At 38.1% G+C, this 16939-nt stretch overlaps 1 protein-coding gene and 1 pseudogene across 1 annotated transcript; both read left to right on the forward strand.

Moving 5' to 3' along the window:
• The first annotated feature begins 1217 nt into the window (after positions 1-1217).
• On the forward strand, positions 1218-4007 carry LOC111347257 (beta-1 adrenergic receptor-like). The gene has a single exon (XM_088751300.1). The coding sequence runs from the start codon at positions 1458-1460 to the stop codon at positions 2502-2504; it is 1047 nt and encodes a 348-aa protein (XP_088607426.1). The 5' UTR covers positions 1218-1457; the 3' UTR covers positions 2505-4007.
• A 1342-nt stretch (positions 4008-5349) lies between these two features.
• On the forward strand, positions 5350-7312 carry LOC148739271 (uncharacterized; annotated as a pseudogene).
• The last annotated feature ends 9627 nt before the right edge of the window (positions 7313-16939 follow it).

The following is a 16939-nucleotide window of genomic DNA, read 5'->3' on the forward strand; positions in this document are numbered from 1 at the left end:
GACAATGAACAACGTAAATGATCAACTTCTGTCATCACGAAGAGGGCCAAGACAAGATGAACAACTTCATATTGACTTGAAATTTCACTCTCCCTACTTTCTTTTACAGATGTCAATTTTCCGTGACTCAAAGTGAAATTCCCCGATTTTTCCCACTCCACGAAGAAACTCATTTTAGTCTGAATTTTCCCAACATGCGACAACTATCCCTAACATTAGCATACTGGAAACGAAAGAGTATTTGAATTTTAAATAACTTTTTTTTTAAATTAAAAACGATGAAGGACAGGTGCCATCCGCGTTTAGTCTCCTAGTTTGGCTGTCTGCAAACTTAAAATCCTCGTCTTCGCCGAAAATGTTCAGAGTACATTTTGGTACCGGATGTCACTCTTAAGGCTATATTTTGATCTTGCTCTCTTAAAGTTCATTTCTGTTTAACTAAAAACTCAAAGCAACCATGACATTTAGATATCGAGATGAGACAAAATTACTTTTTCGGGTTTCTGACCATTTACTCATGCAGATTAAAACACATATTCGTGCGGCCAGAAGTTGAAGAAATATAGCATGGATACTTAACTTCCAGCCCCAATTGTTCAAAGGTTGGATAACACTATTAAGCGGATAAATCTTTATCCAGCGGGTAATGCAGTACGTTTTGCTATCGCTTATCAGCTGGAGAGCCATCTATCATATATCCGTTGGATAGCGTTTTCCACCCTTGATACAACTGGGCCCTAGATTTGGAATCGTCAGGGTATTTATGAAAAGACAAATCGAATTCATGGAAACATTGTGGTGGTTATAGACGCGGCAAAACTGAACTATTCTCTACACTTTACAGTTACTTTGCTATAGCCGCGGCTGTTAGTTACTCATTCCTGACCACAAAACCAATCTATGACGCATTGTATGCCATTAATATTTTGTTGTATTTTCTATCTTAATCTGTTTTACATTTCATTCTTTGTAAATAATGACACGGTTGATGCATTATTGCTTTTAATAAAGACCATTATTATTATTATTACTATTATTATTATGAAGCTAATAAAAGGTCTATTATTTCTTTGTCAAAGGTTTCAAGTGTTTTGTTATTTTTATTTAAAAAAAGTCACATCTAAACTCTATCGATGGTTGGCGCTTCTCGCAATGATAATTCCCTGCCATTGGTGGTTTAACAGAAAAATACATGAATGATCGTCATGTTTTTTAATGAATGGACGGTTTTGTGACCTGAAGATTACTACGTGGTAAATTATTAGTTCGAAATACATTGACCACCTTAATTGTATGAAAACGTTGAATAAAATTAACATGACATATAAACAACTTTTCAGCTGTTCATATTACGTGTTGGTGCACAACGGTTGAGTTCCTCTTCTTTGTAACACCGAATCTTTCCCGATAAACCTCTTCTTCCTAAGTCCCTTAATTATAAGTTTACCAGGATTGACATGTCGCCAGTGAGCGCAAGCCTGAAGAATGCGTCCGAATTCGCAAGAAGTATTCCTTCTAAGGCAGAAGGCATTGCATTGTGCAGTGCCTTCATAATATCATCTGTCTTTATCATTGCAGGAAACTTGCTCACTCTCGTTCTCTTTGCAGTTAGAAAAGCACTTCGTAAGAAAAGTTTCTTCCTAGTCACGAATATGGCGTTCGCTGATTTGATGCTCGGAGCCTTTGCCTTGCCCTGTTACATTTACTCAGTCGGAGAATTCTATCAGCTTTGGACAGCAAAATATGATCACCTGGCCTTTCAAATATTCTTCACAGGTTTTGATACCACGTTTGTGCTCGGCTCGTATCTATCTACAGCCTTTATGTCCATTGAGAGATTCCATGCCGTATATTGGCCATTTAAACACCTATCATTATCCACCAGAACATACCGCATCACCATTTTTATTCTTTGGACACTTGCTGTCTCTCTGTCCACTATAATAACTTTGCTGAGGTTTCTTATTTCATTTGAATCTGGTTTGTATGTTTTTATCCCCGTCTTGTTAAGTATAACAATCATCATGTGTGTCTGCAATATCGGGATCTGGAGAGATCTTCAACACCAAAGGGTTACCTCACATCATCAATTCAGAGCTCTGCGAAGGAAACGCTTAACAAAGACTTTACTTTTTGTATCCCTGCTGGCTTTACTATCTTGGCTACCCTTATTTATCACTAACGTTTTAAAAGTTCTAACAAAGACAACAATACCATGGAAGTTTTATTACCTGGTGAACATTTTAAATTATTCGAACTCTTTTGTCAATATAGTTGTTTATGTATTGAGAATTCCTGAGTTTCAGCAAGCGTTGCGTTCGTGCTGCAAGAAGAGGATAGCGGCTACTGAGACGGAACAGACCGGAAATAGAAACCGAACGGCTGCACCTACAACGCCGGAGAAAGCGCTGAGAATCCTCTCAGTCAGTCCCACTCAATTGCAAGAAGAGTTTGAACACAAACATATGGAAACTCATTTGCAATTAGACAATGTCGTTTTATGAACTGAGCTGAATATTTAAATTTCCACCGTAAGGAGTAAGGTTTTGTAGAATTTAGCATTCTCTGCATTTTATTTCAGTCCATTAGCGTTCCTTAGGGAATATGTTTTGTTCTTCTTTCCCGCGTTCGCTATAATTTACCTGTTGTTAATATTTTAGCTTTTTAGTTTCATCGTTGATTTCATCGAGAGAACATCTGGTTTAGAGTTGCCTTTTCGCGGCCTACAGCGCCGGTACAATGTAAGTTCCTAGTTATTATGTTCATCGCGTTCGCTTTAGCCGCCTTCTGTAAGCTTGTATTTTTGGTGGTTCTTCATTAGTTCAAACCTCTCCCTCCCCGATAGAGCGTTTGTAATCACTGCTGTAAGCTGCCACGAAAAGACTCGCCTTTTGGCAGTAACAGGTTTGGTCTAAGGATTCGTAGGCGTCAATTATCATCTTGCCATTTAAGAAAAGTCTAAAACTCTTTGTAGCTTAAGAACCACTGAGTCTCGGGAGGCGCTTCATTTGTGCTGCACCAAGAAGAGGCCAGCAATGAAGATGAAACAAATCAAAAGTATAAACCGATCGGCTGCACTGAAAACGCCGGAGATAGAGCTAAGAATATAAAAATCAATCCCAGTCGCCTGCGAGAAGAGATTGATCAAGAAGATATAGAAACTAAGTTTTAATTAACTGAGGCAAGAGGAACATCGGCGTTGATACTGAGTAACGAAGTACAAATTTTCAAAAAGCGGAAATTTTAGAATGTAGAGGCTTAATTAACATGATGGCTGCAAAACTCTTCTTCCATTCAATTACTTTATTTTGATTCGGAGAAGAGCCATAAGTATGGAGTATTGTTAGAAGATAGGACAATTTTCTATCAGTTTGTTATGGTTTTGTTAGAACATTTTTCTGTAGAGATACTTTCCCCCGGTGGTACACACAAATTAAGTCTGACTTTTTGCAGAGATGAAAACATGCTATTTTATTTGTCCAACACTGTATGATATTTTGTCATGTCACATACGATTTAATCTCTTCATCATTAAAATAATTATAGCCCTAAAGTTATTGCTTACACCTTCCCAGTCGCCTTCTTAAGGACACCATGCTCTCGCCGCTTAGAATATTATTTTAAAAAAAGTGAAACAGAATAAAGAAGAAATTTCAGCTATCGCAGCCTCGGAACCAAAATTAGTTTCCCGCTAGTCTTTAATTTTTTTTTTTTTAATATAGTTTAAACATGTAATTTCCTCTTCATTTCAATGATACCGATTAGGTTTTTATATCAAGAACAATTTTAAAATAAAACAAGTTCTCATCACGAATGTTTTTCTTCTGAAATAAAAGTGAAATTCATCTCTAACAATGTTAATAAGAAATAACTCTTCGCTTAAAATGAAAATGACACTAATAAACCCGGTGGCTATGATGACATTTGTTATCTGCAGGTGCAATGAGATAGAATGTCAGGTTTATGGACGACACAGTTAAAATTAGCGGAATAAAACGTGTTTATAGGCAATAAAATATTCCAAATAAAGTGGAGAATAGGAAAATAGTTTCTCTTTATCAAAACACTGACTTTCATTCAAGCCCAAGTCAGTTAAAGTTTTTCTCGACTGGATGGAGGAATGTTATGAATTTGCTGTCACCCGCATGCTAGAGATTTAAGTTAAACCGTATCCGGCATGGAGCCTAGTAAGGCATGATTATCTATCAAAACATAACGCATCACAATTTCATACTCTGGAACTCCGTCGTCTTTCAGTGCACAATATCAACTTTGCTATCATTTTTATTTCTTGTAAATCTGCTTTGTATGTAGCTTTTCCTATTCTGTTAAGTCTAATAATCATCATATGTGTCCGTGTGTGACATAAGAATCTGGAGAAAATTTTAACTTAAAAGTGTTGCCTTACGTACGACAGCAAAAAAGAGCGTCGCGAAGCAGACGCTTAAGAGACCCTTCTTTTTTACACTTACGTGCTTTACTATGTTGGCCTCCATTGATAATTATAAGCGTTTTAATTTATGCAACATTTGAAAAATGATAATGCTAGTAGCCCCTCTGTTCCAAAAAAAAAAATTAAGATTTAAGTAAAAGGAAATACAAGAAACACACGAGGTCTTCGTCTCACTGTAAAATGTTAACGCCCTCGCTTGTAAAGAGATTTGATCCAGGCGAGAAATATTTGGTAACCTTACCAGACATCTTTTCAGTTCTACATGTGTTAACAGAAAAACATCAACAGCTGTCACGTTAGTTGATGAACAGACCAATATCGTGACATGAAGGGCTCTACGTGGCACTGCATTAGCTTAAAATGTTTTTCCGCTATCTCGACCACATGACTACCTCGAAAAAAAAAATTACCATGAAATAATAACTTTTCAGCTGATCTTGTTTCAACTTGCAAAACTTTGCGCTCTTCTCCTTTGAAACGCCTCGTCTTTTACTAAAAAAAAAAAGAAAGAAGTGTTCCCAATAAATCTTTCAGTTATAAGTTTATAGTAATTGAACGTCGGCAGAGGACAAAAGTCCAAAAATGGATTCGAATTTGCAGAAAGTGAAGTTTGGATCACATCGAGGGATTCGATCAATCTATGTCATGTATATGGTGTCATGTGTCCAGAACAAGTTATCCTGAGTAGTTATTACACTTCTCCTTCAAATGAAGATTAACTCTTATTGTGAACTAATAACGCCCTAGTCGGCTTGTGAAGAAGTTTTGAGCCAAGCAAAAAATTTGGTAAACCCTATTAAGTGTTAAAATTTTACAGAAAAATGAATGAGCAGATTATACCGTTTGTTTGATCAACGGACATGTATTGGGATATTGTTTACCTCGACTACAGGAACTCCAGTTGAATAAAATTATCAAATAACTTTTCATCAGTTGTTGATTCGTGTTGTTGCGGATGCCTGAACTCTTCTCCTCTAAAAAATTTCGTCTTTCTCCGATAAAACTGTTTACCTCAAATTATTCAGTGACAAGTTTACAATGATTGACACGTCAGCAGTGAACGAAAGCCTAAAAAATGCGTCCGAATGCGCAACACATTTTCCTTCCAAGGCAGAAGGCATTGCATTGTGCGGCGTCTTCATGTTATCTTCTGACCTGATCATTGCAGGAAACTTGCCCACTCTTGTTATCTTTGCAGTTACAAAACCACTTCGCAAGAAAAGTTTATTTCTAGTTATGAACATGGCGTTCGCTGATCTGTTGTTAGGAACCTACTCCGTACCCTGTTACATTTATTCTGTTGGAGGAGACTATCAGATTTTAAAAGCAAGATACGGCTACAATCTAGTCTTTAAATGCATCGATTCCATTCTTGCGTTCGGATCGTATCTATCTGTAGCCTTCATAATCCTGTGAGAGATTTTACGCCATATACTGGCCGTTTAACCACCGATCACTGTCCCGCATAACATACCACATCGCTATTTTCAAACTTTGGACACTCGCTGTCTTGCTGTCTTCCATGCTTACTCTGTCATCGACTTTTAATTAATTGGAACTTGTTTTGTATATCTATGTACTTCTCCGGTTGGGTCTAGCAATCATCATATGTGTCTGCAAGATCGGGATCTGGGGAAAGTTTCAACACGAAAGTGTTACCTCACAGCATCAAAACAGAGCTCTGCGAAGGAAACGCTTAACAAAAACTTTCCTTTTCGTATCCATGCTAGCTTTATTATGTTGGTTTCCCTTAGTTATCATGAACCTTTTAATCTATCTAACAGAGACAACAATACCATGGAAGTTTTATTTCATGGTGAATATTTTAAATTATTCAAACTCTTTTGTCAATGTAGTTGTGTATGCACTAAGATTTCCTAAGTTTCAGCAAGCGTTGCGTTCGTGCTGTAGGAAGAGGAGAGCAACCATACAGACGGAATAAATCGAGAAAAGAAACCGAAAGGCTGCACCTGCAACGCCGGAGATAGACCTAAGAATCGTTTCACTGAATCCCGCTCGCCTGCAAGAAGAGCTTGAACAAGAAGATATGGAAACTCATATTTGATTAGACAATTTGGTTTTATGAACTGAGTTTATAATGTAAATTGAGCACCGTAAGGAGTTAAGTTTGGATTTCATCCAGGGATTCGAACATGTAGTCTCATTTATCCTATGTAAATGTAGTATCCTACAGTCTTACACAAGAATAAAGCTCCTTGTAGTCTATTCAGAAGTACTGAGTTTCGGTATGCGCTACGTTTGTGTTATAGTAGTGAAGTACAAATTTTCAAAATTGAAAACTTTAGAAATAGGCTTATTGATGGCTGCAAAACTCTTCTTTCATTCGATTACTTTGTTTTAATTCAAAGAAGAGCCATAAATATGGAGTATTGTTAGAAAATAGGACAAATTTCTATCTGTCTGCTGTGGTTTTGTTGAAGTAGAAACATTTTTGTTCAGAGATACTTTTCCCAAGCGGTACACATTAATTTAGTCTGAATTTTATGCAGGGATGAAACTATGCTATTTTATTTATCCAACACTGCATAATATCTTGTCATGTCACAAACGATTTAAGCTCTTAATCATTAGAATAATTGAGCCCTAAAGTAATTGGTGAGACCTTCCCAGTCGCCTTCTTAAGGACACTATGTTTTGTCCGCTTAGGAGATTATTTAAGAAAACCAAAACGGAATAAAGAAGACTGCATGTTCAGCTATTGTTACCTCGGAACCAAAATTGGTTTCCCGTTAGTTTGTGTTTTTCTTTTGAATATAGTTTACATGTAATTTCCTCTTTATCATACCGATACTGATCACGTTTTTATATCAAGGAAAATTTTAAAATAAAACAAATTCTAATCACGAATGTTTTCTTCTGAAGTAAAAGTTAAATTCAGCTCTAAAAATCTTAGTAAGAAAGAACCCTTAGAGCGAAAACGACGCTTTGATAAACCTGGTGTCCATGTTGACATTTGTTACTTGCACATGCAATGAGATAGATGTCAAGTCTATGGACTTCACTGTTAAATTCAGCGGAATAAATCGTGTTTATATATATATGTATTTTTTTTTTTCATTTTTATTACATCCATTTTGAAATCACTGGTGGTCCCTGCAATCTGATTGGCTCTAATTGGTGCGATTTATTCCCAAATCGCACCATTTTTGGCTCTAAATCGCATCATTTTACGCTTGACTGAGTTTTTGACACATGATGTCAAAGTCTTTCTGTTTTGCATACAAAATAAGATGTAAACGCGTTTCTGGTTCCACCTTTTATTTAAAAACCGACTCAGCACTGCATCAGTAAAATATTTGAATTGAACAAGTCCTGTATTTGGGCGATTTCAAAGTGGATGTAATAAAGTGGTAATTGAACTTCGTGTCGTGCAATTTTGGTCTGAAATCATACTTGTGATTTCAAATTGAACTCGCGCTGCGCGCTCGTTCGATTTTGAAATAATGCATATGACTTCAGCCCAAATTGCACTCCACTCAGTTCAATTACCATTATTTATTACCCTATTTTAAGTTGTTCATTTGTGATTGTAAATTGTCTACCATTGTAAATAGTTGCTGAAAAGCCTGTACAGGAGTAATTCAGTAAAGTTCATTCATTCATTCCTTCCTTCATAGGCAATCAATTATTCTAACCGAAGTGGAGAATAGCAAAATAGTTTCTATTTATCAAAACACTGATTTTGATTCAGGCCCATATCAGCTAACTTTTTCTCAACCGGATGGAGAAGTGTTATGAACTTCCTGTCACCTGTATGCTTTTTCGTAAAAACGTTTAGTCTATCGTCGCAGCAGCAATATGCTAATTAGTGTAAATTCTCACTAAAATATTCAGATTTTGATGGCTTTTTATAAAGCGCTCGCGAAAAAACCCAAACCAATCATTATATTCCTTGGAAAAAAGAGCACTTGGGCACTTAATAGCCATAAGATGAACCCGATTGGGGAATAGCCACATGTCGAAATTTCAGTGTGTGATTAAACGGTAAAATTATGTTTACTCAGGCTATTGTCAACTCGCCATTAATGAATCTAACTACTCTGCATCAACGCCTGTGGTCCTCTTGTCTCAGTCATACACAACTGGATTGACAAAAGAGTTTGAATAATTTAAAATATTCCCCATGAAATAAACCTTCTATGGTATTGTTGTCTTTGTTAGATAGATTAAAAATGTTCCTGGTACAAAAAAAAAGCTATTGTTAAGGGTTTCCTTAGTGGAGCTCTGTTTTGATGCTGAGGTGACTTTTTCTTGTTGAATAGTGAATCAAGTGTCATGTGTCCAAAACAAATTATCCTTAACAGTTATTACACTTCATGAAGATAATTTCGTATTGTGAGATGATAACGCCCTAATGGAGCCTTTTTTTCACTGATATGGGGCTACTTTTTGCAGCAGTGTAGTCCGCACAAGTTAGGTTTGGATCTCATCGAGGCATTCGATCATGCTATTTCATTTATCCTCTGTTAGTGTACAATGTTGCCATTTTACACAAAAATAAAACTCTTTGGAGTCCTAATGTTATTGCTCAAATTCACACCTCTATTTTAGGCTTTCAGGCCTTCCTGATCGTTTGCCTATAAAAAGCACGCTTTCAAAACTATGGCTTTCGTGGTGTTATAAATAAATGGTTCTCATCTTAATTAGAAGGTCGAACTCAAACGACACAAATTGGTTCCTGTATATCTAAACGAAATAATACCACTTGCGGTGTGCCGCAAGGTTCTGTCCTAGGCCAATTACTCTTTTTAATCTATATCAATGATATCCAAGAATCTTGTGAAAAACTTAAATTTTTTCTTATTTGCTGATGACACGAACGCTGTATATGCTGACAAAAATCTCAAGTCCCTTGAGTCGACTGTAAATCAGGAACTCTGTAAGTTGTTCGATTGGTTAACTGCCAATAAGCTAACCTTGAATATTAAAAAAAAAGCAAATTTCGTAATTTTTAGACCGACTCAGAGAAAACTTACCTATCACCCCAAAATAATGGTATTCGACGACGATCAAAATAAGAATGTGGCTCTAGAATGTAAAGAATTCGTGAGATATCTAGGTATAATAATTGACAATAACCTTTCCTGGAAACTTCATATTGACCACGTAGCTATTAAAATGAGCCGAACTGTAGGACTGATCTGTAATCTATGGAATTTTCTGCCAAGACGTACTCTTCTAACTATTTATCGATCCCTTGTTGCTCCTTATTTAACCTATGGTTTGACGGCCTGGGGTCAACCATATAAATCGTACCTTGAAAAGCTTCTCAAGCTTCAAAAGCGAGCTCTTCGCTTTATCTATTTCTCAGAGCGAAATCAGCATGCAATTTCTTTATTTATCGACACCGGTGTCTTACCGTTAAAATTTTTGTATTATGAGCATTTAGCTAACCTTATGTTTGAAATAAGATACAGTAATGCTCCTGGAAACATTCAAAATCTTTTTCGAGATATCTCTGATATTCATTCTTATAATAATCGATCCTCTGCCTCTAATAACTTTTACGTACAAAGTTCCAGACTCTCAATTCAAGTAAATTTCATTTTCTAAAATCGGAACAAAAACTGATATGGAATGAAATGCCTATATCTTTTAGAAAAATTTCAAAAAACGTCTTCAAGAGGAAAATAAAACAAACACTTTTTGAGATCCTAGCTTTGGAAGATTGTTACATTGATCTTCCAGAAATCGTTCAAAAAGTTAAGTTGAATTTATCTTCCTCTTAATTGATCAGTTGATATGTGTTCAATTATATCGTTTAATGCACCAGTAATCTCCCGTCAAGACTGTTGTCATTTATCATTAGTAATATCATTAGTTTATCAGTAGTCTCTAATCATTGTTGTCAATTCTAGCTTTTTAGTTCTCTTGTTACTTTTAGCTGTATTTAGTTGTATCTATTTCCAGTAAACATGACCCGCCTAGACTAGCTTAGCTACCAGCGGGCATATTACTGTACTTTTATCCCAAAACACAATAAAACGTAATTATGTATGTATGTAAAAAAAAAAAAAATCCACAAGATCCTATTCAAAGAGATGAAATCGAATAGGGCAAGTGTTAAGCGGTCATCACACTGCCTCACAATAAAAAGTAATTCACCCTTAGTTCGTTTTTCTTTTCTGTCGAGGTGCAGTTGAAGCAGGAAATATTATTTTATCATAAAGATAATGATCACTTTCTTAGATCAAAGACAATTTTAAAACACATTTTAAGAGTGCTGGATGCAGAAAACACCTGCACGCGAACTCAGCCCGTATGATAGCTACTTCAGCCTCAAACATAAATTTCGAATGAATGAGTAATGCAGTAAATGGCTTGAACCCGGGGGTAACATGTGAAGGTGTAGTCTAATCGTCCGGGCGAGTAAAGTCCCGAGAAGGACTGTCGTCGGAGGTAGTGACTGATGTTTCGACAGCCTGTGCGAAAGTCATCATCAGAGTCAAGTGAATGATTGTTGTCAGTAGAATGTTCTTATTATTCTTATTATTTATTATTAATCGTATTCCAGTTCGTGTAAAATGGTCGGTTGATATTGCCGTGATGTTATTGGCTGTAAGACTCAAGTGACGTAAGTCGGTGGTGATTGGTCTGTTTCGATCTGTCAGTAAAGTTAGGTCGTTCTTTTTCGGTCGTTTGGGATGTTTATGTCGTGAATGAGTCGTTTTATTGATTCTACGTAACTTTAGGCCACTGCGTAGGGAAAGAAAAAGAACGCAAAACTATAAAAACGTTGCGACTGAACATTCCTCGTAATCTGATTTCATTTCTTTTATTGGAATTACGAGTTCACTGCTGTTGTAAAAAGATATCCTAAACGACTAAATGACTCCTAGGTAGAAATTGAGGTCAGAAATCATCGTGTTTTTTGGCAATACGCTATCATTAACGAATATTGCTTTTAATGCACCTCACTATTCATTATGAAAGCCGATGGTTCTCTTGTCTCAACTAATTAAAAATGAGTTTCCATATCTTTTTGTTCAAACCCTGATTGCAGCCGAGTGGGATCAGTGCTACATATTCTTAGCTCTATCTCCGGCGTTCTAAGTACAGCAGTTCGGTATATTCTATCGATTTGTCCCGTCTTCATGGCTCTTCTCTTCTTAGTGCAACACAAACGTAGCACTTGCTGAAACTCAGGAATTCTCAGTGCATAGACAACTGGATTTAAAAAAGAGTTAGAAAAATTTAAAATTTTCACCGCGAGAAAAACCTTATTCTTTATGACAGTTATAAAGACTAAAACGTTTATGATAAGCAAGGGGAGCCAACTTATTAAAGCGAACATTGATACATAAAAAAGGGTCTTTGCTAAGCGTTTGCCTTGCGAAACCCTGTTTTTCTGTTGTGAAGGAACACTTCCCCGTTGAAAATTTCGCCAGATCGCAATGTTACAGACAAATAAAATGATTGTTAGACACAACACAACGGGGACTCCCATATAATGAGTAGTTTGAAATGCACTAAAAACATATAACAAATTTAGTATTGTAGAAAGCAAGACAGCGAGTGTCCAAAGTATGAAAATGGCGATGCGGTATGTTCTGGTTGACAGTGATCGATGTTTAAATGGCCAATATACGGCGTAAAATCTCTCACAGGATATATAGACCGTAGATAGATATGAGCCGAACGAAAAAATGGTATCGGTAAATCTGAAGACCAGATGAAAGCCATAATTTGCTGTCCAAAGTTGATAGGCTTCTCCAACATAATAAATATAGATGGGTACGGAGCAGCTTCCTAACATCAAATCAGCAAACGCCATGTTCATAACTAAGAAAAACCTTTTCCTGCGAAGTTGTTTGGTAACTACAAAGATGACAAGAGTGAGCAAGTTTCCTACAATAATTAGGACGGACGATAAAATGAAGGCGCTGCACAATGTGATGCCTTCTACCTTGGAAGAAAAACGTTTTGGGAGTTAGGACCCATTTTTCAGGCTTTCGTTCACTGCCGACGGGTCAATCATGATCAGTGTTATCGGGGATGGCCGGAATCAATGCTTCAAAGAAGAAGAGCACAACCTTTGGCAACGACAAGAAATAAAAACAGCTAAAAACCTATTTGCATGTCATGGTAATTTTACTCCAGGTGTTTATATAGTTGAAGTAGACAGTGCATTTTAAATCAATATCATGCGACTTAAGACCCTTCTTGTCACAATAAATGTCCTTTTATTAAAAAACGTGTTAGTTGTTCATTTCCTTTTTCTTTCACGGAAAGTCAAACTTTAAGTGAATGCAAATGTATTTTAGATGTGTGAGCCTGCTTGTTTTTTTCTGCAATGGCGTATGTAAATCTTGTCTTTCTTCCACCAAAAACCAAAAACTGAAGTCAAATGAAACGGTTTTCCTAGCCAGACAAAAGAGGATTTAATGCCACTTTCAATCATCGAATTCCTTCGGTTTCTATCCTAGAGTCTACTATAGAAATATCCAAATCCAAGAGACTTTTAAAGAATAAGCGAAATGTGTATTTATAGAAGATCTCAAAACTTCGCTCAAAGTTTACAAACGAACAAATTGTTTTGGAGAGTTAAAATGAACGAAAGTCAAATTGATTAACGAAATTTTTCATATGCAAATACCTCTCGTTTTAACTTTTTGAGCACTTTTTGTGAAAGATAGTTAAATTAACCTGAATTACAAATAGCTTTTAGGTGGCGCTTCAATCGTCTGAGATAAATTTAGTACAACAAAATCTATTTCGAAATGAATTTTTGCGAAAAAACCAAATTTACTAAAGAGAGAGAAGGAAAATTAATGTAATTGATCGTCAAAGGTCATGACCGGTCTTTGCTTCAAATTGCTGCCCTACCAATAAAACAAAATATATTTATGAAAAATTGCAACAAAGCTAGAGATGTTGTCCATAGAGACTGAAGACAAAAAGGATACCGCCGGATGAGAAAACACTGTCCGCTCTTGGAACCAATCAGTTCCCAAGATTTGTGGAATACCGTTCGCTCACGAACTAAGAAAAAAAAAACTTTAATGCGAGTTAAATTGTTAGCAGGTTACTTGCCCAGCTCAAATTTTCTTCGTAAGTCAACTAGGGAGTTATTATTTCTTGATGAGGGATAATCTTCTTTCGAATGATGAACTGAATGTGTAACAAATGAAGATTCCTAGGCGTTGGAAATTCTATAAGTCCCGGTTTAAAAAAAAAAATCACTTCAGACATATTCCATCTGCTCACAACAACAACTTTTAATATTAGTTCCGGTTCTCCACACGGGGGTGGCGCCTGGCACTTACAAAAAACAAACAAATAAGAAATCGCGTGTCCATCCTTCCTCCTCCCCCGAAGAACGGCTCCGAATCCTCAGCCCTTCTCTCTAGGGCTTGTACTCTGGCTGGCCTGCAACGTTTAACGGGCATAGTCTAGTTATCGGACGTATAAACTTCTGGCCTCTTGTGCTCACTTGGACGACGCGCACCTGTCCATCTTCACCTGGGAACACTTCTTCTACTCGACCCAGATGCCACTGACCGCGTGGAGCATTCTGATCAACAAGAAGTACTACTTCCCCAACCTTTAGGTTTTCTTTGGCCTCTCTCCATCTCTTTCGCGTGTTAAGTATTGGCAGATACTATTCCCTCCAGCGCTTCCAGAACACCCTCACCAGGTTCTGAATCAGTCTCCATTGGTTCCTGGGATTAAACGCGATGTCATCGGCACCTTGAGGTGCTAGTTGTCCTCTTAGCTACGCAACTAAGAAGTGGTTAGGTGTCAACACTGACTCGTCTCGCGGGTCAGCTCCTTCATACGTCAATGGCCTCGAGTTCATCAATGCTTCTCTTTCCTTGATAGTAGTCTGCACCTCGTCATGGGTTGACCCAGCATTTCCAACCATTGCTTTCAAAGTTTTCTTAGCTACTTTAACCAGCGACTTAAACACCCCTCTAAAGTGCGACCCCAGGGGAGGCTTCCAATTCCATTTGATCCCGTCATTGGCAACATTACCCGCGATCTGTTCCTGGTCCATTTGTTGAACAAGCTCTCTGAGCTCTCTCTCTGCTGCTAGAAAGTTTGTCCCATTATCACTTGCAATTTCTTCCGGTCTTCCCCTGGTGGCTACCATTCAGCTGAACGCATTCAGGAACTCTGTGTTGCTCAATGAACATGTCATTTCTAGATGCACCGCTCTGGTTGCTGCGCACGTAAACAGCCACAAATACCTTTAAGCATAACCTCTTCGAGTAATCTTGGTCGTGAAAGGGCCAGCGTAATCAACACAGCACTTTGCGAACGCTCTCATCGTTGTTCCAACTCTCGTCCTTTGAAGCGGTGCCATGATCTACACTGATGTATTGGCTTTACACGCCTTCTCTCATACACCTTACATTCTTTGTCCCAATTCTTCACCTCTTGTCGACCATCTATAACACAGTATCGTTTTCGTACCTGAGCTAGCACTGACGTGGTTGATGCCCGCATGTCGGCAACGGTTATAAACGTCTGCAACAATTAATTGGGTGATGTGGTGTTTCTTTGGCAAGATCATGGGGTGTTCTGCCCCATAAGATAGTTCTGCTCGGTCCAATCGCCCTCCGACTCACAATATACCTAGCTCATCCCCAATAGGGGTAAGAAGTTTCGAATGGCTCTGTCTTCTGACTTCTTTTCTTGCAATCAGGTCTTTTATCTCTCCAGGAAGTCTTTCCTCATGTGCTTGTTTCACCCACACTTTTCCATCTCTGTCTATTTCAATTGGCGTCAATGTAAGTCCGTTCCTGGCTAGAACACCTAAAGGTTTGCCTTGTTTCTTCACTTTGGCCAACAACAAATCAGCAAAACTTGTCACCCATGCTGTGCCTCTTCTAAGTCGGTTCCAACTGGAATACTTTAGTGGATTCATCAATGGCTGTGAAATCTCTATTGCAAAGGTCATCTTCGGTTTAACTATCTCAGCTGGACATTCTTCTGACAGTTTTTCAAACACTGCATTTTCCTTGAGGCCAGACATCTTCGTGCTCACTTAGGAATTTAGGTCCACTAAACCAACGATATTTACTTGTTAACACCTTCGCGTGTTGCCCGCGAGTTGCATCATCCGCATAGTTTAAATCAGTGGGGACATGTCGCCACTGTCTGGGACTAGACTTCTGATGGATCTCTGATATTCGGTTGGCAACAAAAGTCTTATATGTTCTCGACTGACCCTAAATCCAGAGAATGACGTCCTTACTGTCTGTCCTTAGTTTACAGTTCTCAAAAGGTATCTGTAACAGCTTTGACACCTTTCTTGCCAGTCTAAGACCGAACACTGCCGCCATTAGTTCTAGCCTCCCGGTTAGCTCAATTGGTTAGAGCGCTGGACTGTTGTGCGGGAGGTGGAGGTCGATGGTTCGAGCCCCGGCCGGATCAACACTCGAGGTCTTAAAATAACTGAGGAGAATGCGCTATCTTTCTTTAATATCAAGAAATGGATAGACATTCTAGTCTTCTCGGATAAGGACAAATAAACCGTAGGTCTCATTTCCTGCATCTATTAATTAGTTAATTTGGTTAGGCAGGGGACCTTAAAGAACCCACTCAGGAGATTACTGTGATATGGTCTGGCCTGTTTACTGGGAATTTGGGGGGGAGGGGGCATCTTCAAATAAGTTTATTATTATTATTATGTCACCTTCGTAGTTGCAACCTTCGCTTTCGCTGCAATAAATCGCACAGTCACTTCTCCATCTTCATATTTCTGCCGCACATAATTTACAGCTGCATAGGCTAACAACGACGTATCCACCATAGTATGGATAGAGGTGTCCTCAACAATTTTCTAAGCAACACGATTGCACCTTAGAACTTGGACTCCAGAAAGTTCAGCTAACTGACTGAACCATTCTTGACACGTCTACTTTAAGTCACTGGGAAAGTCATCGTCCCAACCTAAACCCAGTAACCACGTCTCTTGCATAGCCATCCTAGCCCTAACTGTGAATGGTGCTAGCATCTGTAATGGGTCAAACAGTATGGCTAGTTTATTTAGAAACCCTCTCATTGGTATAGAAAAGATCCTGAGGGGGGGTCCAGTTTGAAAGTAAACATATCCGTCTCAGCATTCCACTACACTACTATCTCCTTCATGCAAGGTAGTTCAGACTCCTCAATGCTAACATTCGCCACACGATCTTCCACAGGAACATCTCTAAGTACCTCTGGCCTGTTATTACACCAAAGCCGTACTTTAAAGCCTGCCATGCCAAGTAGCTCTCTAAGCTGATCTCGAGCTTCAATCGCTTGATCATCCGTCTCTAATGAGGTCATAATGTCATCCATGTACATCTGTGATAGGATGATGTTACTGCTAGCGGGTAGTTATCTCTATTATCCTCTGCATATATTCACATTGTGGTGGTTACGGACGCAACGAAAGGGAACTACACTTCGCAGTTAATTTTCCTTAGCCGCGACTGTTAGTTACTAATTCCAGACTAAATGACCAATTTATGACGT

Source organism: Stylophora pistillata, chromosome 2 (genome assembly GCF_964205215.1).
Source record: "Stylophora pistillata chromosome 2, jaStyPist1.2, whole genome shotgun sequence".
Lineage (NCBI taxonomy): Eukaryota > Metazoa > Cnidaria > Anthozoa > Scleractinia > Pocilloporidae > Stylophora > Stylophora pistillata.

Bases quoted from the DNA above. Each gene is read 5' to 3' on its own strand.
- LOC111347257 (XM_088751300.1), top strand. From the start codon at position 1,458: ATGTCGCCAGTGAGCGCAAGCCTGAAGAATGCGTCCGAATTCGCAAGA.